Source organism: Poecilia reticulata, chromosome 10, assembly GCF_904066995.2.
Source record: "Poecilia reticulata chromosome 10, P_reticulata-male-v2, whole genome shotgun sequence".
Classification (NCBI taxonomy): domain Eukaryota; kingdom Metazoa; phylum Chordata; class Actinopteri; order Cyprinodontiformes; family Poeciliidae; genus Poecilia; species Poecilia reticulata.
In genome coordinates this window covers 13,573,976-13,595,489 of record NC_088839.1, presented here as the reverse complement: position 1 = coordinate 13,595,489, position 21,514 = coordinate 13,573,976, and the positions used below count along the sequence as shown (strand labels likewise).

At 40.5% G+C, this 21,514-nt stretch overlaps 1 protein-coding gene across 1 annotated transcript; it reads left to right on the top strand.

Moving 5' to 3' along the window:
- The first annotated feature begins 3,047 nt into the window (after positions 1–3,047).
- On the top strand, positions 3,048–21,490 carry znf185 (zinc finger protein 185 with LIM domain). Its single transcript, XM_081612027.1, has 29 exons — positions 3,048–3,950; positions 4,923–4,974; positions 6,398–6,518; positions 6,613–6,720; positions 6,810–6,839; positions 7,532–7,588; positions 7,690–7,737; positions 7,833–7,904; positions 8,010–8,090; positions 8,231–8,293; positions 8,408–8,506; positions 9,157–9,222; positions 9,334–9,405; positions 9,702–9,776; positions 9,966–10,040; positions 10,607–10,669; positions 11,851–11,901; positions 12,010–12,054; positions 12,313–12,369; positions 14,155–14,202; positions 14,487–15,524; positions 16,764–16,823; positions 16,957–17,019; positions 17,309–17,416; positions 18,506–18,562; positions 18,640–18,711; positions 18,807–18,869; positions 20,146–20,251; positions 21,215–21,490. The coding sequence occupies exons 2-29, from the start codon at positions 4,965–4,967 to the stop codon at positions 21,311–21,313; spliced, it is 2,907 nt and encodes a 968-aa protein (XP_081468153.1). The 5' UTR covers positions 3,048–3,950; positions 4,923–4,964; the 3' UTR covers positions 21,314–21,490.
- Positions 21,491–21,514: the final 24 nt, after the last annotated feature.

Below are 21,514 nucleotides of genomic sequence, written 5' to 3'. Positions count from 1 at the left end.
AATAGCCTTCTGGGTGATTTTAGGATTTAAGAAATGGAAACAAGAATAAGATTACCTGGTAAAATGCCTGGTTTATAAAATGTATCTTAAAATGATATCTTTCTTTAGTTACAGCAGAAAAATCTCATGTTGGAAAATTTTCAATAAAATATGACTTCCTTTCTTTCATAAAAAAGAAATCGGATTGATTAAGTGAAGCATTTTTGTGATGTAAACTTGACTCTTTAAATGTAATCAGGCCATTTCTTTGAGCTATTATACAAAATTGTAAAGACTAGACAACTAAAAAAAACAACAAAAAAACCAGACTAGACAACTTTATAATGTCAAACAACTAAAGTATATGTTGTTCTTCCCAAGTCAGAAAAGTGTTGCCAGAAAAAAAGCTGCATGCCTAAATGAGGCTCCAGTCAAAGCAATAATAAGTTTAAAACGGCATGAGCTGTTATAAATAAGTCTTGAAATGTTTAGATCGTCGCCATCCACAGTAAGGAGAATTAAATGTAATTTTGGAGCATCAAAGAGTGGCATCAGGGTGTCTCCATGACAACCACTAGGCTGTATGTGTTGGAAGTATGACAAGGAAGAGCTTTTTTCTGACCAACGTGGATGTGTGGCGTTTGTTAAAAACTACTGAAACTTCAACTGGACGAGTAATTTTGTTAGATGACTCAGTGCCACACCTTGGAGAATTGGCCGTCGAACAGACAGGGTTGGTGCGAATTGTCTGGTTCTAAATATTAGAGGTGTGTGTTTTTGAAATGCATCACACATGACAAGGTGTTGCTCACTAAAAGTATAGTGGAGAATCTGAAACCCAAAACCAGTTCTCATATTTTTCATTAGGACAGTCACCAAGCTATAGAGTCAAATCAAAACAGAAGTGATTCAGCAGACATAAACCAACCTTTTTCCATGGCTATATTTGTCTGCCAAGATTAAATATGAATACTTGAAGACAAGCGTATAACACAATACCCAGGACTCGAAGCTCAAGAGATGGCGCCCAAAGGGGAATAATCAAAGCTCCATCTCTCTAAGCACCAACCTTGTGAAATGTTAAAGAAAAAGATCAACTATGTTTCTGTTGAACAAGTTATTTACAAAGGAGCTTTTTACGGAACAAGTGATTTATTTATTTATTCTCAAATGGACAGTTTTGTACGGAGCCCCTAAGGGGACATGGAGAAAAAAAAAGGAAAGAAATCCGACTTATTATCTCGAGATCCCGAGAAACTAAGTCGAGATCTCGAGATCCCGACTTATTATCTCGAGATCCCGACTTATTATCTCGAGATCCCGACTTTTTTTTCTCGAGATCCCGAGAAACTTATCATCTTGAAAGTCGGGATCTCGAGATAATAAGTCGGGATCTCGAGATAAGTTCCTTGGGATCTCGAGAAAAAAAAGTCGGGATCTCGAGATAATAAGTCGGGATCTCGAGATAAGTTCCTTGGGATCTCGAGAAAAAAAAGTTGGGATCTCGAGATAATAAGTCGGGATCTCGAGATAAGTTCCTTGGGATCTCGAGAAAAAAAAGTTGGGATCTCGAGATAATAAGTCGGGATCTCGAGATCTCGACTTAGTTTCTCGGGATCTCGAGATAATAAGTCGGGATCTCGAGATAAGTTCCTTGGGATCTCGAGAAAAAAAAGTCGGGATCTCGAGATAATAAGTCGGGATCTCGAGATAAGTTCCTTGGGATCTCGAGAAAAAAAAGTCGGGATCTCGAGATAATAAGTCGGGATCTCGAGATCTCGACTTAGTTTCTCGGGATCTCGAGATAATAAGTCGGGATCTCGAGATAAGTTCCTCTGGATCTCGAGAAAAAAAGTCGGGATCTCGAGATAATAAGTCGGGATTTCTTTCCTTTTTTTCCCTCCATGTCCCCTTAGGGGCTCCGTAGTTTTGTTTTTTCCCCAGTTAGAATAATAAAATTTTTCTCCATGAACTTATTCTGCTATGATATCTTTCCTAAGGGTGAAAAGGCTCAAAGAGGCTCCTGTATATCCTGTATTTCATCATTCTGGGAGTGGAAAAAGAGGAATGGCTGCATTCAGACTGAAATGGAACCTCATAGAAATGTGAATGTTTTCAAGGGTTAGGAGAGCAAACCATTAAAATTGCTGGCAGATGAAGTAACCGATAATTATGCAGATACAATTTTAGCTGCTTTTTAATTTGAATTCTGCGACTGACCCCATGCAGCATTGCTGCTGCTGCTGTGTCACTCCAGGACAATGAACCCGGCCGCGCCACAAAACTGAAAAAATTCATAGTGAAATAAGAATAAAAAACAAAACAAATTGAGTTAAAGCTTAAACTCCAGAAGAAGAACTGATCGTGTCGAGTCAATGTCGATTTTGACCACAGATTTATCCCCACAAAACTCAACAAACCCTTGAATTCCAAAGAAAACAACAAAAACAGTCCACTCTCAGACTTCCTCCACTAGGATGCGTTTCCACTTGAAAGACAAAGTGACAGAAAACTATTTAAGGAATTTAACTGAACACAATAGATGGAGGGGTAATGAAAACGCACAGCAGGTGTCTGTGTTACTCTTGACTTTTTGATCGCTGCGAAGGCACGAAGCCTGAAAACGATCAATTCTCAATCGGCCCGGTTGGTTGTGACTGGAAAGCCGAGTCACATGCTGCGCTTTACTACGCAGGTTTCCGCTCACCTCTGCCGCGACATTGTTGCGATTCCAATTGTTGGTGTGGTGAAACGGAGGTGGGGGTTAAGTTCAGATGCTTTGCATTCTCATTTTAATTTTGTGCCAGCAGCACCCTAATGATTCATTAGTGAAGTCAGAGCTGCGGGCCAAGGCGGTCCGACTGGTTTGGTGTTAAAAGGAAAGGAAGGAGGATAATCCACGTTGATACTCTGCTAACCAGGGTGAAACCTTGGCTCTCGGATAAAATGTCCTCTTCCCGCCCCGTTTCTGTGACACGTTGTGAAAGCCGTGAAGAGCTCCGCTGCGATTTGAGAATTTTTTTTTTTTTTTTTTTTGGTGAAAATATGAATCTAATGGGGATGCTGTTTATCTTGGCCGCTTACTGGCGGGGATTTTTTTGCTGATTTTCATGCTGCGGCTGTTCTCATCTGCTGAAGAAGTTGCATGACATTTGCAGAAAACGTGAACTCATTTTTCTTTCTGCCTTCCTCTTAAACAAACATCAACTCAGTCAGTCAGTCGGTCCGAGTAAACTGTCTGTTTACAATGCGCTCTGTGGCCCACTATCAATGCCTGACCTTTACAATCCCAGAGCAAAATGCCAAAAAAAAAAAAAAAAAAAGAAAAGAAAAGAAACCCTTAAAGGCTTTTATTTTAAATATAAAACAGGGGTTCAAGATGTTACAGAAGATGTCACCATAAATCAAGTCTTAATGTTTTTGTTTTCTCGGCTCAGCTCTTCGCGCTGTTCTTGATTTTGTTTTAATGATGTGTGTTTGCTTCCCGGCTTTTCCTGCCCACTGAGCGTGACACGAGCATTCCCCACAGGAGACGCGGCTGCCACCCGCCTCATTTATGGGTGCCACGCTCTGCACCTTGTCCTCATCCTCCTCGTGCTCCCCGTTGCCTTTTGCACACGATGAAGAACTGATCATCATCATCATAATCATCCTCATCATCATTATCACCCACCTGCGCGACAGGTACATGCTTGCTGACTTTCTAGAACGAAAGCACAGATGTGGTAAACAAAGAAAATAAGTTCTTAGCAACCTCTACCACGCACACGCGCGCACACATTGACGCACGCGCACTGCTCCACCCCACATCCACCTTCCTCGACTGGCTGGGCTTGTTAGAGCTCACGCCCGTACCTGTTTGCTAGTTTGCTGAGACACCTGTCAGGGAAGAACGACTTTTTTTTCTTCTGCTCACTTCGGCCACACTCAGCTGTGAGAAGAGAGCCCTGTCGGATATCAGGGTTGAACAGGTATGTATGTACTCTCACTGTCAACTATCTGGCTTGTTTATAACGTTATTTAACAGATAATCTTAACTTTTTTTTTTTTTTTTGTTATCAGAAGGTTGGATTCGTCACCTAGTGGGAATGTTTGCCTGCTTACACTGATGATTATCACTGTTTGCCCACTTATTTTATTTTTTTACATGTCAGCTCAGTTGACTCTCATCTTTAGCGTTTTCCTTTTAAAGCTGCTGTGTTTCATTAATGATTTATCGTGTCCGTGTGTGTGTGTGTGTGTGTGTGTGTGTGTGTGTGTGTGTGTGTGTGCGTGTGTGTGTGTGTGTGTGTGTGTGTACTGCCAGGATAAAAATCCTTTCTCCATTTAGAGTCACTTTTTATTCAGGACAACATCCCTCTGATACATTTATCTGAGGGATGTTGCTCTGGAAGGGCTAAATTAAAAGCCTCAGGCGTTTTAGCTGTTAATATTTGCATTCCCATTTTTGACCCCCCCCCCCCCTTCTCAGTTTTGCATAAACTGTGGCCTGCTTCGAGATAAGGAAACAGTCACTGAACTGTGTTTTTGGGTTTTTTTGTGTGTGTTTTTTTTGTAATAATACCCAAGGAATTTGACCTCAGAGCAAATTTTTGTTTTCTTTCTGATCCTAAATAAATCGTGGGATCGACTAATTTTGAAATAAGCAACCTTGATCCATCTTTACTAAAATGAGACATTACTCCAAGCTGCTGATGTAAGGAGATGGTTATTTGTGTGTTTCAATTCTTATGTAGGCAATTGAAGTACTTTTCTCTTGAAATGTGGCAGGACAGGATGAGCTGCATGCTTGAAGGATGAGAATGAGGAATTTCTGACAGCCTTTTGGGGAGGGGACATACCATAGGAACAACCATTTCAAAATATGCTAATTCTAAGAAAACGAGCCGTTTGCTGATCACACACTTTCTCTTCGTGAGGTTTCTTACTGATGTATTTTTCAGGTTGCCTGTAGGGGAAAGCGCCGAGATCCCACCAGAAGAAACATGTCAAGAGGTGAGAAGACTAATTCATGTGATCTAATTATGATACCATGTACTTCCTTCAATACTAATAGCTGATGTTATCGCCCCTCTGTACTGAGCTGTTATGATTTAGCATATTAAGATTTCGTGTACACCGTAAAGTAATATGAGGGCTACAGCCCTCACCTGTCCCTAAAGGTTTAAAGAGCCTATACAGTTTCTTGACTTACATGAACATGAATGTAGTTTGAGTACCAATAAATTGACACTAAGTGTTAATAGGTTTAATATATTAATTGCTCATTAAGTCATCACCCGTAGTCACATTTTGGCTGAATTCCCATTTTCTCTTTCACTGCTTCATTTTTTTTTAGTAAGCAGCTTCCCTTGCAGTTGTCCATTTTACACCAGAAAGTAGCACACATTGTTATTTACTTTACAGCTTTGCAATGATAAAAATTTTATCATGCTGAGAAACACCAAACTTTTCAAAAACAACAGTTATTAAGGCTATGCATTTCCAGAACAAAAGAAAAAGCCATTTTTAAAAAAATTAGCTAATCTTGTAACCCTTTATTTGAAATGTGAACTTGAAACATTTAAACTTAAAGGCAATCTTACCACTTCAATTTCCATCTACGTCAAAATGAAACGTCGGGCACTCTGTATGATGGGATAATTGTAATAGTGAGTCAAGCTGAAAAGGACAGTGGTGGAAATACAACATATACCAACCCTTCTGTTGTGTCATTTGTCTTTTATAAACCATTTCCTGGAAAGAGGGCCCTATTTTGATTGGTCAGTTAAAGAAAATGGCAAACTAGGAATGATTAACAACATAATTATGGAAGCAAAGCGGTGATTTATTGCCCTCAATATATGTCTAATGCATTTTGGAAATTGGAGCTGACTGTGAAAAATGCTGAAAAATAGTTTTCTGTGCATGGCAGCCATATATTAATGAATTTATTTTTCGAGTCACAATTTGGACTAATAAGCCACTTATTAGTAAAATTGTATATAAAGCAAATCTTTGCAGCACTTCTCTAATATAGGGTGCTTTAAAGATTTGTTTTGTTACCTCTCTTGCCACCCTCCTTTCTGTCCTTGGTAGCAGGATATATGTGAATCCTTCAAGTTTATCAACAAACATCAACAAACATTTCCTTAAGAAAACTTGAATGCTCTCTTGTCTTTCCCACTTTGAATTGTTTACAAAATCTGCTAAATTCAACCTACTGTTTAAGATTCCTTAGTTGAATTAAACAGATTCATTTACTTTTTAAACTTAGGTTTACACTTATAATGAGTTTTAGTATTTAGAAATTGGTTTTCTAATTAACCTCATTTATCTCACGTTCATAAGTGCACCGCTTTCAAAGTGTAACAGCAATAGCACACCCTGCAATTCGTGGCATAACTCACGTTTGCGCGTGCTCCTGTTTGCGTCCCAGAGGGAGACCGAGCATCTGTGCTTCGCACCACCAAAGTACGAACAAAGCTGAGGGGAGACGGCAGCTGGCTGCAGCGCCGAGATGAACCTCAGGCTGAAACTCAGGAGGAGGAAAAGCCATGGTAAAGCGCGTGCCTTCAGAGAGTCCCGTCCATCTCATCGGCTGCCCAGTCACTCGAAGAGACACAACTAAAACTCTCTGTGCAATCTGTGCAGGTTGGCAGAAGTCAGAGCCAGGCGTTTGAACGGAGCTCCCATTGAAACGAGCCCAGTTTCCTCACCAGTAAAAGCCACGCCGCCACCAGTACAGTCTGACACTGAGAGGTAGAACTGTATTTTGAATAAGGGTGCAGGTTTACTTTAAAAATGTTAACTTTAATTTTTTTTGACCAAATCCCCGTCTTGATTTTCAGTAAACCAGCAACACAAGGATACCTGATCAGGTAGGAGAGACACTCACTCTGATCCATTTCTTTAAAAAACAACAAAAAGGTCAAAAACTAATCAGACCAATTTTTTTTTATCTTAATCAAAAGCAGACTCAAGACTTGAGAATACAATTGAAAATGTTAGTTATTTCAGTTGAATAATTGACAACAATGTATCTCATACGGATTAATTACTTAAAACTAATTTAAGAAGAACACAGAACAGAAATGTCATGGTACACACAGTTGTTGGAGTAGGTCACAAGAGGTTACTGCTGAAGAAACTAATTAAATTAATGGAAAGTTGAATGGAGGGAAAACGTGGTAGAAAAAAAAGGTCCAGGTTATGAACTACAAGCACTACATTTCTTAAGTTAAGAAAATCCTAAACTAAAAACTTCAGATGTACCTTAGATAAGCTGAGGGTGAAAGAGGACTTAAAGTGTCCCTCTTTTAAATTAAGTTTTCTATTTTTATTGGAATTCAAAGTCCCAGAGTCTGGAGGAAGAGTGGCTGAGGTATCAGACTCCAAGTTGGTGGAGGCCCACTGTTTTATTACAAATGCAATCCATTTGTACTGTACAGTACTTGTACACATATTTACCTTCAAATATTTGTTTTTAGTGGTAATCTAATGCAACTGTATTAATGTCGGGATGCTGAAGAATAATGCTAATAACAACATTCTTTGTTTCTTTTGCCTTCAGAGGTGTTTTTACTAAACTAGAAAAGCCTGCTTCAACTCCATCATCTAATGGCACAAGGTAAAAGCATCTTCCCTTAAAAACAGCAGGTTTACTTGCACAGTGCACTCTGAAAACCACATTTCTGCATGTTATTATTATTATAAATTTTTTTTTCTCAGCACAACAAAAACATTCACTAAAAAGCCTTCAGAGACCTACAAGAGGATGTAAGTGTGCGAATAAGATTTCCAGGTAATAGCTTGCGCCTCGCTGAGAATGTTGTGTTTTTCATGCGGTGTGTGTTTGTGCTTCTGCTCCGTAGAGCCCCTCACATTGTGAGGAACACTTCAGAGAACCCCGAGGGCCAGCTCAGCTTTGAGGAGCAGGAGAGACGGTGAGACTGCGCTCCCGCCGAGAAGCCATGTGCCCAGAGAAAACAAACCAAAAAAAAAAAAAAAACCCAACATTCTGAGTAATATCACATCGTCTTACCGTGCAGGACGGAGGCCGCCCTTCATGTTATGAAGACAAAAGCAGCCAACAAACGATCCTATGTTTTGTCTGCTGCTAAGCTGTACGAGTACGTATCATTTAGGTCATGTCTCTAATGGATGTAATGAACTTTAACCTGATTCTGGAAGTGGTTATGTTTCCAATCCATCCCAATCTGCTTTGTAGAAATCTTATTTACTCTAAGCGTTTGTTTCTAAAATCTGTCAGGACTAAAGATACACCGCCTGACACTTCTTTGGCCACCAGCGATCCTTCATTTGTGGCTAAAAGGTTTGAGTTTCTTCATATTGTGTTTGGCTCTGGAGCCAAGAAGATACGAAGCATGTTCTCAAATTTCGACATTTGACTATTTACGCGTCTCTCTGTGTGAATGTACGCATGCAGGGTGGAGATTTTTGATGATGCCGACAGCGCGGTGGAACCGTCTCCTGCTGTTCCTCCCACATCTGCTGCCTCTGCTCCTGCACCCAAACCGCAGTCAGCGTGAGTCTCGTTTCGTGTTTCGTGTTTACCAACGACCTTAAATAAGGCAAAACTATTGGCTGGTAAACATAAAATGTTGAAAAATCTGCCTCCTTATCCAAATGAGTGTGATGACACAAACCTTAGCAAGACCCGTTTTATTTAAGTTGTTTAAGATCCAAGTTTCTGGTTGCAGACTATAGGGAAGCCCACACTTTTACGTTGTAGTTTTTTGCAGAAAAAACATAAACTTTTGTTGACCTGGCAAGAAAAAAAAAGAAGAAAGAAAACCCTTCCCTTTCTTTCTTTATTCCTTAGCTGAGCTCAGTAGTTAATCTCTTCAGCCCAAAGTGGTCTTCAGTTCTCAACCCTCGTTCTCAGAACTAAATGTGATTGTCTCAGCATCTCATGCATTAGCTGGAAAAGTAGAGAAACGTCTAATTGTGATCAGTTTTCTTTTGTTTTAACGTATCATAAAAAAAAACCTATCCAAAGCAACATTTTTGAAAACATTTGTGAAATTTGTCCCTTTCTTATTACTGTTTTTATTATTGCAATCACATCTACTGCGCTCGATGTGATTTCAAGTTTGTGTTTGCCTCATCCTTTCACAGTTTTGACTGTGAATTAGCCCACATTTCATCTATTTCCTCATGCATCTACGTTCACAGCTCCAGTACTGACACAATCGCTGCCTTGTCCGACACCCTCATTTCTTTGGACACAAACCCTAGCAGGTATTTACTGAAAAACATTACAAAAGCACGACCCTCTCAGTTTAACATCGTTGCCCAAAGGCCCCCCAACACTACACTATTTGATTTTTTTGAGTTTTTTTCCCCTTGCAGCGCTGAGAACGACAAGCAAGAGCTGGCAGAGGAAGAAGGAGGCCCGGTGGACAGTCCCACCCCAGAGGACAGGTAAGCAAAATCAGTAACCGCCTCACTTGTGCCGTAGCGTGGCTGGCAAGAACACAAATGCGCTCTGATTTCCACTATGTTCACTTCAGAGCAATTACAGAACACACGTCTCCATTTTTGGTGCCTTAAACATGAGACATGACTAGTGTCCTAAATTACATTTGATTAAACGCAGTACAAACATATTTAAGAACGAGATGTTTCTGGGCTTTCTTGCCAAACCAGGTGCTTTAATAACGCACTGATCTGTTTTTTTTTTTGTGTTGTTTTTTTTTTCTGTCTCTTCCTCTCTGCAGTGTTGAACAGGAGCCAGATACAGAGCCCAGAGATGGCGAACCAATAACAGGCGATCTCCTGGGTTTCAGTGACAAGTTTGTTAAAAAAAAAAATTCTTTCTCATTTTGCAATTAAGAAGAATTTTTGAATGTTATCCATAAGGTGGCACTGTTGGACCTCATATAAAGTCTCTCATCTGTCTCAGGTTGCCTGTATGAGTTTTAAACACCCCCCAATCTGAATCCCCTCTTTGCTCATCAACTTCTTGCTTTCCGCTTCCGCAGTCCAGAAGAACCAGCGGAGCCTGTTCCATCCAGCCCGGGGCGCTGGAGTCAGGATCTACTCACTGGACTTGGCGGGTACAGCAAAAAGGCTCTTTATCCCCTCAAACTGCTAATCCGGGCTCATTTAAAGAATTAGTCGGTTGTAAATCTGTAGTTGCTTTGTTAGCAGCTAGCAAAGCATCACCTTAACTCACCTCGATGAAGTTCTAAAACTCTTCCCCACTTTTTACTTTTCTGTGCAATGCCTGCCTGGTGAGTCCAGTCCTGCACAGACATCTGACACCATGAATCTCATGGCTCCGTGTCATTATAGCGAACACAGAGCCATGGAGGGCGAGAAGAGCCCGATGTGACAACTCACGCTTCCCATCTTTGCCCTCCTCTTGTGTCAGTAGTTTCTTTTTATTATACCGCAGATAAAGGAGACAAGCAACCCTGATTTATGAGATTCATTTTTATCACAAACCCAAAGTTTTAATCCACTGCTCCGTGGCAGCACCAAACAGCCTCCGATTCCTGAATGAAACGACTTTGAAACTTTAAAAAGCCTTTCGTTTTTATCTGCACGTCTGCGTCTGGAAATAGAAAAGAGCGCGCCGCGCTGATTAGTATTTCTGCTTTTGTTTTTGCCTTTCCACCAGCCTCAGCATGCAGCAGCAGGAGGAGGAGAAGCAGACGGATGAGACAGCCGTGGAAACACAAAGGTAGTGGGAGATGACAGGCTGCTCTTAAACAATTATCTATCTGTGCAGAGCTGCTCCCTCGAAGAAGCACGATATGCGACGCAATGATTTATACCGACTCTGTCTGCAGCGTTGGCCCCCACAGTCACAACACTGTAACGACCAAAGCTGTGGTTATTCCTGACAAAGAGCGCTTATGGAAAGGAGAAGAAAGGAAAAGCATATTCAGACAGTCTGCTTGTTAAATAGTTCAGTGGATTTCAAGCTTTCCTAATGGAGTAACACTGTAAATAGTGTATGAGAGCAGCAACAGTAACCTTTACTTGCCCTGTGTTTTTTTGTTCCCATCATGCCATTCATTCCTCTCCGTCTTCTATAATTCTGTCTTCCCATTACCAAGCCGAGAGAACAATTTTGTTCACCCCTTGAACTTTTCCTAATTCATCAGAAATTAATGTGATAGACAAACACAAAGTGGAGCACAATTGTGAAACAGATAAAATCATTAGCCTCCTTTACCTTAACACTCCTAAATATTGTCCAGGGCAACTACCCACCTTCACGAGCAACTTAGCTCAAGTGAGATATTCTTTAGGCAGTATCATGCTGTGGGGATACGTTACTTCAGAAGGATCATCAAATCAATCAAATCTGAAAAAGAGCTATTTGGCAAAAACAATTGGTAAAAAAATGTTTCTACATGTGTAAAGGTGGTAGAAATGTTATTCTACAAAGTATTAAATCAAAGGATAATGAACACAAATGCATGCCACACTTTTCAGATTTTTCACATAAAACATGTGAAAACAAACAAAAAAAATACAGGTATAGTTTTAGTGTATGACATAAAATGTCAATATAACACATTGCAGCAGTTTGCTGTTGGAAAATGACAAAAAAGGCAGATGTTTACTGAATATTTATACAAGATAATATACCAGAACACTTAGTGAAAAATATCTCGGTTTCTCACATTGCTGAAGTGCGTAGTATAAATTTGAAAGTAGCATTTCCATTTGGTAAAGACACCCCTGATTCTGATTCCGATTGAGTTCGGCGCTGCGTCCGCTCTCTGTTCCTGTTTGCCATTCAAACTGCATTGAATCTTTCCATTACGAGTCAAAGTGATCAGAATTCCTCCGACACCAGACAGGGCCGTGCTGAACAATTGAGAGTGAAATCAGTGTGAAATTGTTTTTCAGCTCGGCTGATCCGTTTGATCCAAATCCGATAGGGACTGCATCCCATAACAGGTAATCATATTGGTTTGGCGCTGTGACTGTCTTCCAGCCAGCCAGATAGCATCTCGGCATGCATAATGCAGCAGTTTCTGATTATGAGCCACTTTCCTCCCATCGCAGCCCCCCTGACCTGCTTGAGCCCTCCGCTGATGTTTCCATCAACAGGTACAGGAAAGATTTCCCAAATCCCTCCCTCTTTCTCCTCCTCTAACCTCAGCTTGTTGCTCTGACACTATCACGTTGCCTCCTCACAATGTCTTCTTTGCTGCTACGTCTGCTGCTCCTAATGTAATCATCGTTATTCACAATTGGCACCAATCGCTCTGGAAGTGATGCACATGCAGTATATACACCACGGCTTCCGCCGTGAATATGCTCCATTAGCAGTGGTAACCCTGGTCTGTTTTACATTTTGTCTTTCAGTTCAGCAACAACAGAGGAGACGATGGAAAGTCCAAGACCAAAAGAGTTCGATTGCATGTAAATGATCAATTTAGTTATTTATTACTTCTGTTTGGCACTTTTCTTTTTAACTTTCGGCTTTAAATATCTGTCGGTTTTGGACCAGTAAAAACACAAAGATTAACATTTGAAGACTTCAGCTTTGGCTGTCCTGTACTCTGATGGATTATTTTTATTGAATTAACTCTTCGTATCTATCTGCTATTCCCTTCACAACATTGTGCCAGTGGTAACGTCCAATTTAGTCAGCAGGCTATAGCATTAACACAAGGAAAATAGTCTTTTTTTTTTTTTTTTTTTTTTTTTTACCTATTATTAAAAGTTTAAGCTTCTGTAATGAATAATCGATAACTCAATTTATTTTAATATAGAGGACATGACCAATATGAACTTCTTATTCCATTTATGTAGTTTTGCCTTCTCTTTATTGTTTTATGTAGTTGCGAACAGATATTTAGCTCCAGGATCTGATCTGTAACAGTGATTGTGAAAGTGATCCTAAAATAAAACATTTTTTGAGCATCGCCATCTTGAAACACACGCACGCACGCACGCACGCACGCACGCACGCACGCACGCACGCACACAAAGTAGAACAAAAACATCCTCTTTAATTGACGCTGCATACTTAAAACTTGTGACTTAAGTGGATGTGGCTTGTTAACATTTCCAAGTTTGAAGTTGGCTTAAACATCCAGTAATGCTTTTTATTCTCTATACGTTTTTTCACACAGGAAGATTATTACTTCCTACCTCCATCGCCTGTTATCCCCCGTTCAAACTTTCTGATGGGTTAGAGGTTGATCAAGTATTGTTTGTTGGACTTGTTTTGAGACGGTTGAAGTCTTGTTGCCTTACAGATTGGTGCTGCTTTTATTCTTATTGACCAAATAATCTTAATTTATATATATAAAAAACACTCAGAAAGGTACTACACCTACAATAATAATTGTGTACAGCCTTTACAACAGAACATGAGCAATTCAGAACTATCCCTTTATAGCTTCATGCATTTAACTTTAGGAAAAAAAAAAAAATTTTTACAAAAAAAAAGTCAAGCTCCTTCATCTTTCCCCACTTCTACTGTTGTCATATGCAGAAATACACCGTTCCCAGTAAAAAACAATGGATCTGAACCATGAGGAGTGTCTTAGCACTGCCAATCAACCTTGTGTATGTGCTGCTCAGTGTGGTGGAGAAAGAATTTACCCCTTCCATGAAGAGTTTATGCACCGTCATCGGTGGCCATGCTAACTAGTCTCAGCAGTCATTTAGTCATTTCAGGCTCTGTTGTGGTGAACCAACTGTAGCTTAGCAGAGAGAAAGGGGCAGGATGTGAGCGGCGTGCACACAAGCTTGATCGACAGCGCTAAAACCCTGCTCCTGACTCTGATTGGCTGTTTGTGACTGAGTGGTGTATTTCTGCGGTTAGCCCTGGGAGCACTGGGAGAAGACAGAGGAGCTCGACTTTTTCCACAGATTATCCGTCTCACACTGTCACGACATATAACAGTTTTAACAAATTTGAAAAAAACCCAAAAAAACAACATATATTTTTTGATAAAAGTTAAAGTTGGGTTTGATGTCATTTCATGCCCAGGTCCTGACTAGGTGTAACTGCGGAGCAGCGGGAGAAGCCACCAGCACTTGCTCTCCGTTTACTGTCGTCCGGTTTTGTTTCTATCAGCAATCCTCTAATTGTTCTTCTCCTGGAACTTTCTGATGCAAAGACACTTGCTCCACTCTTTTGTGTTCAATACCATCAAAAGAATCTTTCAACGTGTGTCTGTTTCCTTTTTTCAGTATGGCGGTAGAACTACCTGAATACTCATGTCCCAACATACCAAAACCGTAAGTAGACTCTTTATAAAGAACTTCAGTTGCACATTGACTAATTTTTTCCCCTTTAACCTTGTTTATATTACATTTTTTTCTTTTTTTTTTATTATTTACTCTCTGAGTTGGAAGTTTTTGGACATAGGTGATGATGAAAATAGGTCAGATATTTGTTACTAGATTCCCTTCATAGCTGTGACAAAGAGGTCCAGTAACTCTGCTCTGCTTTTTAAAAATAAATGTACAGAGTGAATATGCCATCGACTCATGTTACTTTTACATCCTTGTTTGTGTTCCAGGACGCCAGTGGGAGTTGAAAAAGTCATCTTTAAAATGACTCCAATGCAGTACGAGCCTATGTACAAAATGGAGGAAGAGGTGCCCAGTGTGGTGGGGGAACAAGTCCACCACTACTTTCTCCAAGCGGAGAAAGTAGAAGAGGAGGATGAGGGGGACAAAGCAGAAGAGGAAGAGGAGGACGAGGGGGACAAAATAGAAGAGGAAGAAGAGAATGAGGAGAAAGTAGAAGAGGAAGAGGAGAATAAGGAGGAGAAAGTAGGAGAGGAAGAGGAGAATAAGGAGGAGAAAGTAGGAGAGGAAGAGGAGGAGAAAGTAGAAGAGGAAGAAGAGAATGAGGAGGAGAAAGTAGGAGAGGAAGAGGAAGAGGAGGAGAAAGTAGAAGAGGAAGAGGAGAATGAGGAGGAGAAAGTACAAGAGGAGGAGAAGAAAGTACAAGAGGAAAAAGAGAATGAGGAGGACGAGAAAGTAGATGAGGAAGAGGAGAATGAGGAGGAGGAGAAAGTACAAGAGGAGGAGAAGAAAGTACAAGAGGAAAAAGAGAATGAGGAGGAGGAGAAAGTAGACAAGGAAGAGGAGAATGAGGAGCAGAAAGTAGAAAAGGAAAAGAAGAAGAGGAGGAGGAAGAGAAGAGTAAATGAGGAGGAGGAGAAAGTACAAGAGGAGGAGAAGAAAGTACAAGAGGAAAAAGAGAATGAGGAGGAGGAGAAAGTAGACAAGGAAGAGGAGAATGAGGAGCAGAAAGTAGAAAAGGAAGAGGAGGAGAAAGTACAAGAGAAAAAAGAGAATGAGGAGGAGGAGAAAGTAGAAGGGGAAAAAGAGAATGAGGAGGAGGAGAAAGTAGAAGAGGAAAAAGAGAATGAAGAGGAGGAGGGGAAAGTAGAAGAGAAAGAGGTAAATGAGGAGGAGGAGAAAGTACAAGAGGAAAAAGAGAATGAAAAGGATGAGGGGAAAGTAGAAGAGGATGAGGAGGAAGATCAGAAAGTAGAAGAGGAAGAGGAGTCTGAGGAAGAAGAGGATGAGGAGAAAGACGGAGAAAGGTATGTTTACTAAGACTGAAATAAGAGAGTACACATTAAAGCCCCGTTTTGAAGCGGTGTCTCAAAAGTCAATGTGTGTCGATCACTGAACCCTAAATCACACCTGAAAGCAAAGTATCAAAACAGTGAAAACAGACAGAGATCTCCTTCATCAGCGCCTTATAAAACCTACAGACTTCATCCTCGCTGAATTGTGTCCACACTTACGGACAGCTGTGGCTGATGATAAAAGTTTGATGTTTTTTTTTTTTTTTTTTACTCACTTTCCAGGGAGATCAGTTAGTTTATGATCTTATGAGTGTCAAACTTCGTAATGAGAGAGAGCTTTCACCGGATGTTTATCTTATCTTCTTTGCAGCTTTGTGTCTTTTATTTCTCTCTAAATTCTTAGCATGTGATGCTGCATGCAGGCCTGATTTGCTGCACCTCAGCTGGAATAAGTTAGGTAATCAAGTTAAGGAATCCAAATTGAATCAAAGATCTGAATTTAGCTGCAGTGACTTGCAAAAGTACTTGTTTAACTTGATCATGTTTATTTTTATTTTTTTTTTAAATATTATGACCACAAATTATTGATAACTTTGTGGCAAACTCATACATAGTTTTGGAAATTCCTGACAAATAAAAATCTGGAACATGTGCTTTGCAGTCAGCTGTATTTCCCCCCCTCCACCCCATTTTACTCTGCTGGCCCTAAATAAAATCCAGCGTGATTCATTTCAATTAGGTGTAAACTAATAAATCACACAGCATCATTTTTGTAATTTCATCTTAGTATAGCTACACCTGTTCAGTTAAAGCCTCAGAGGTTACTTTAAGAACACTGATGAACAAACAACTTTATGACAACCAAGCGTAAATCAAGGGTAGAATTTTGCATAAGTGAGGTAATAGAATAATATGACAGCAGAATAAAAAAAACGACACTACACACATCTTCTTGAACACAATCCACACTGTGAAACATGATGGTGCCGCCATCACGGTGTGGAAATACTTGTTTTCGACAAGGAGGCAGACGAGCGTTTACAGGAAGATGGTTAGAGGTCGTCCAGGAAACAAAAACTGCAAATGACTTGAGGTTGGAGTTTCACTCTCCAACAAGACAATCACCTCAAGCAGGCAGTCACAGCTGCAGTACAAGGGCGTACATCAAAGCACATTCCTGCTCACGTGTTAAAAAGGACCCATCAAAGTGCAGACCTAAGACTTATTTTTAATATTAGGTATTTTCTCCAGCTCTCAGGGTTCCTGGAACACCACATGGGAAATCCCTCATGAGGCAAGCACAGTGGAGAGGTGAACACACGTTTTTTTGTTGTTCTTTTTTGCACGCAGCGCACGCTCTGCTATTCTTCATTTATCCTCCCCTTTGATCTGTGTCCATTACCAGCTAAAAGCCTTTCTATGTCTGTCTGTCTCCCCCTCTCAGCCAAAAAGCTGAGAAGGAGGACAAGGCTGGAGATCAGCAGACGTTGATCATGTTTGAGAGAAAGTAAGTTGTCTCTTTATTAAGAGCTCCAGGTGCACATTGGCTCCTTTTATTCCCGTAACCTCGTTTTGCTTTCGCCGCGGTGGAGGAGCTGGGCTTTTACGGCGTTTACTCTCTGAGGTGGAAGTTATTGAGCACTGATGCTGATGGAAATAGGTCAGATATTTGTTACTACCTTCCCCTCAGAGCCGTCGCAAACATGTCCAGCCTCCAGCAACTCTGCTTTTTAATAAACGTTAGTGTGAATACGCCATCCGCTCATGTTACCGTTACGTGCTTGTTTGTGCCCCAGGTCCACTGAGAATGACTCCCCTTGGGATAAATGGATGACCCCCACTGTTTATACCATCTCCACTGGGACGGGAGATGGCGATGAGGAGGAAGTAAAGGAGGAAGAACGGTATTTATTTATTTTTTTTTGTTTTATTCAGCTTTATTTTTGCCCCAATCCAGAGCAATCAATTCCCATTAGAGATAATCTTAGCTGACTGCATCATTTTCATTACCGGTATTTTATATTAGTACAGATAGGTGCAGTTGTGCTGTTAAAGCCTCATTAGTGATTTAGAGAACATCGATGAGCAAACGGCGTCATGACAACCAAGTAACACAGCAGACAAGTCGAGGATAATGCTTCAATTCAATAATAAAACATCATGCTAAACACTGAACATGCTGCATTTTGTTGTTTCGTACTGCTGACGGGGTTGTTAAAATGTTCAGACCTTAATCTGACTGAGAACCACAAGCAAATCTTGGACTTATCTGTTGACAGAAGCTCTTCATCCTGTCTCACTCGATGAAGAACGTCAGTCTCCAGACGTGAATGGCTGGTAGACATTCCCACAACAAAGGAATTAACACATTTTTTAGGTTTTATCTGCAATTTCTTGAAAAAAGCAGGTTGGTTTTACCTCCCTTTAACATCTACGCTCTGTGTTCCACACAAATATCCCACTAAGGTTTGGGGTTATATTATGACAAAATGTGACGAAGTTCAAGGACTATGAATTTTCCTGGCACTGTGGTCTATTTAAGATTCCTGCTTGTGTTCTCCTACTTCAATTGATTTTGGTAACACAGCTGTTTTAGCTAAATTGATTTGTGCTAAATCCCTGTGGGAACGCAGATCCTGAACACTTTACTCAGGCTATACACGGACCTGCAAGTCCTGTTTCAACAGATCTATCAGCTCTAGTTCTGACGTTCTACAATCAGAGCGGCATTCCCGTTGCCTTTCAGCCTGCCCTCATTTGGCTCCCTCCCTCTAATTATCGGGCCACCACGTGTCGGATTGGTGACATGCAGTGGAGTCGTCATTCTGTCAAATCTGAGCCCAATGAATGACTGTCATTAACAGACAGTGGTGGGAAAAAAAAAAGAAAAAAAAAGGTGAATGACCCCGTCATATGACGGGTCTCATAACCCTTCGCACTCCTGTCATCTGTGAGTAAAAGATGACACGAATGTCTGTGCTCTCCGTCTGCAGGCCAGCCGTGGTAGCGGAAGAGCAACGGGTCCCAACACCAGAACCGGAAAGCAAAAAGTGAGCATCTCTCCAGAGTGGAAGCTTAACTTGAAGTTAGAATTTGCACCCGCATTAAGTTACTATCTGCTTTTTAGGCCTTTTGTGTACGTGAGGGAGTACGTCGATGCAAGTGAGCCTTTGCTCAATCTCAGGGACCCACTGAATGGGTAAGGCCGATTATTTGTTGTTTTGTTGAAGCAGTCATAGAAAGACATTAACCGATGTTGCTTGGATGATGGAACATTTTGTACTTTTCCTGTAGGTTGGACGATTTTACATCAAGCTCCATCAGTTACTCGTACAGCAGCCCCTCCAGCTACACCAGGTAATACCCCGGCACATAAACCTTTTTCATGCACCAAGACTTGAGAGTGTAGAGGGGATCTAGACACACATCCCTGTTAAAATTGAACATAAACCATCACAAATCATTTCCAAACTTTTTCCACCTGTAACATGACATTTTGTCTGCTCCTGACATAAAGTTCACCTGGCCTTGTAAGTTTATCCTGACATTTACTTATTTGCCTCCTTTAGGTAAGGCGATAGATTGCAGAAAGTGCAATAAAATCCCACAGCATTTTATATACATACTATTGAACAAAACTGTGTCAGATTTGTCTCGTAAGTAGAAGTTAAAAATAATGTCTTTCTTTTTGCAAGTCCGTAAAGAGGAGGAAATGCTATTTGTTCTGGTGTTAACTAGTATTATCAACACACGGCAACAGCATGTTTGTCTCCATGTGATGCACTCAAAAACACTCAAAAATAATGAAAATGCCCACATGCAGGTATTTTACAGAATTGTGTGTAGCACTTACTAGTTACGACGTGCTAATAAATATTTAATACCCGTCTCTCAAAGCATTTCATATGCAGTCAATTAATTGACTTTTAGTAGTTTAGTTGAATCAAAACATGCTCTAACAAAGTATTAGTTTAATGCTCTGCACGCATTGCAGCTATTTTATTACTTACATTATCCCCCTAACAGCTTTGCTTGGTTTTAAGTTGAACTGTACAGGATTAATGTCAGGTTTAAGGTGGAAATTATCCATCACGGTCTCATCTTTTTGTAAGAACGCCCTTGCTTTTTACAGGGGTAGTCTACATTTGTGAGATTCACTGTATGCTGAGTTTTTGTGGGAATTTTACATATTTACCTGAGTGCATTTATTTCACACTTCAGTTGCTATACTTCTCCTTCTGTATAGCAAGAAGGAGCTATACAAAATGCCACTTGCAACTCTACAACTCTCTTTTTTAAGTGCTCCAAGCTGCTTGTTTTCACCTTTGAGCGTGTTTACTTTTCTTTACATGAGGCCACTCTGGCTGATCTTGTTCAAACAGAGCGTCGTGTTATTTAAGATCAACCTCTCGGTAACCAGTACAACACTTAATCCACGCAACCGAGACAAAATCCAGTTTAAGCTAAAGGTCCGTCTCCTCCTGCCTGTTTATTTTACCACTTCTGACGCAACTAGACGTGGAAGCCATCTCGTTCAGCTAATTGGGGGACAGAATGGGGACATCAAAGGATTATTTACACGTATTAAAGGGGATCAGCCTAAATTGTTCTAATCGCTGTTGTTTCCCTCCAGGCTCTCCCCGTCGTCCACCTGCACGTACTGCGGAAAGCAGGTGGGCAACGATGCCAAGATCAGCATCGAGCACCTCAATATTAACTGCCACCCTGACTGCTTCAAGGTAAATGGCCTCCATTTGTGGATTTTGTTTTAATAGTGCTCTCTGGACCTATTGGCACTCCTGGTAAAGATGTGTAAAATCGTTGCTATTAATTCATCTTTTATTGCAGTAGTTTGGAAAATATATAAAAATCCAACCTTTAGTTTGAGCAGATCCATTAGGTCACATTATTGGCAACTCATAACAACTCCTATAAAATAGGTGTAACTCTGCTTTTCTAACTTGATCTATGCATCCATAAATTGTAATGAGCAATGACGACTTCCTGTTTCCCTGAGGTGCCATCATGCAGTTTCATTTCTATTAGCTATTGCCCACCAGGGTGCAGCAAAGAGTGGCACCTTGAGGCCTCCAGGTCTCCATAGCAACCACTAGATACTATCTACAAGCAAACCGGTTGCCGGAAAGACGCGTTTACCTTCCCACCATTACAATTAAATACAGACAGAGTTTGCTAATCTCTTCCGGGACATTAAATAGAGTGAATCTTTTGGTTTGAAGAACCTAAGACACTGAGTTTCTCAGCAACAAATATTCAATTTGGGTCTAGGCTGGAAAAGCACCTCCTACCCACTGTAAAGCATGGTGGAGGATCTGTGGTGTTGTGCAAAGGCACAGCTAACATTGTTAAAGTTCAAAGTATCATGAACTCTTAACTCTTTTAAAAACCATCTTTCAGTCATCTTTCAATGTGCAAAAAGTTGTATTTTTCAAACAATGTCAGTGTGGCATTAAAGAGGAATTCATCTGAAGGTGTTGCGCAATACGAATTGCATTTTCGACGAATGTTTTCATTCCAATAAAATGGTTTCTTTGAATATTTGTCAATCTGCATTCCAACACTGGTTTTCAAGGCTCCAGTGCTTTCATTCACTGCTAAAGATTTATTAAACGGTATGAAGAGGTAATTTTCCTTGGAACGTCACCTAAGATTATGCTCATTTTTTTTTTTTTTGTTCACAGTGTGATGTGTGCAGTAGGCCTATGGGAGACCTTCTCCACAGTATGTTCCTGCACAACAAAAAGGTCCACTGCGAGAGCTGTTACGCCACCGTTATTTAATCCTCGGAGCTTTTCATCACCTCCTTATCCTTGTCCCCCCAGCCCCTCATTCATGTTCATTTGCATAATAAGTGAGAACTGCTCTGAAGTTTGCACCGATTTCTTTCTTACTTTGCTGTAACACATTTTAAAGTGATAATAAAAAAAGAAACTTGAATTGTCAGTATGATAACGTCACATGTTGAACGGTCTATTTTTTTG

Excerpts from the sequence above, each read along its gene's own strand:
- znf185 (XM_081612027.1), top strand. Across the intron at positions 12,370-14,154 it reads CCAAAAGAGTTCGATTGCAT|TATGGCGGTAGAACTACCTG; the intron begins GTAAATGATCAA and ends TCCTTTTTTCAG. Across the intron at positions 17,417-18,505 it reads GAAGTAAAGGAGGAAGAACG|GCCAGCCGTGGTAGCGGAAG; the intron begins GTATTTATTTAT and ends CTCCGTCTGCAG.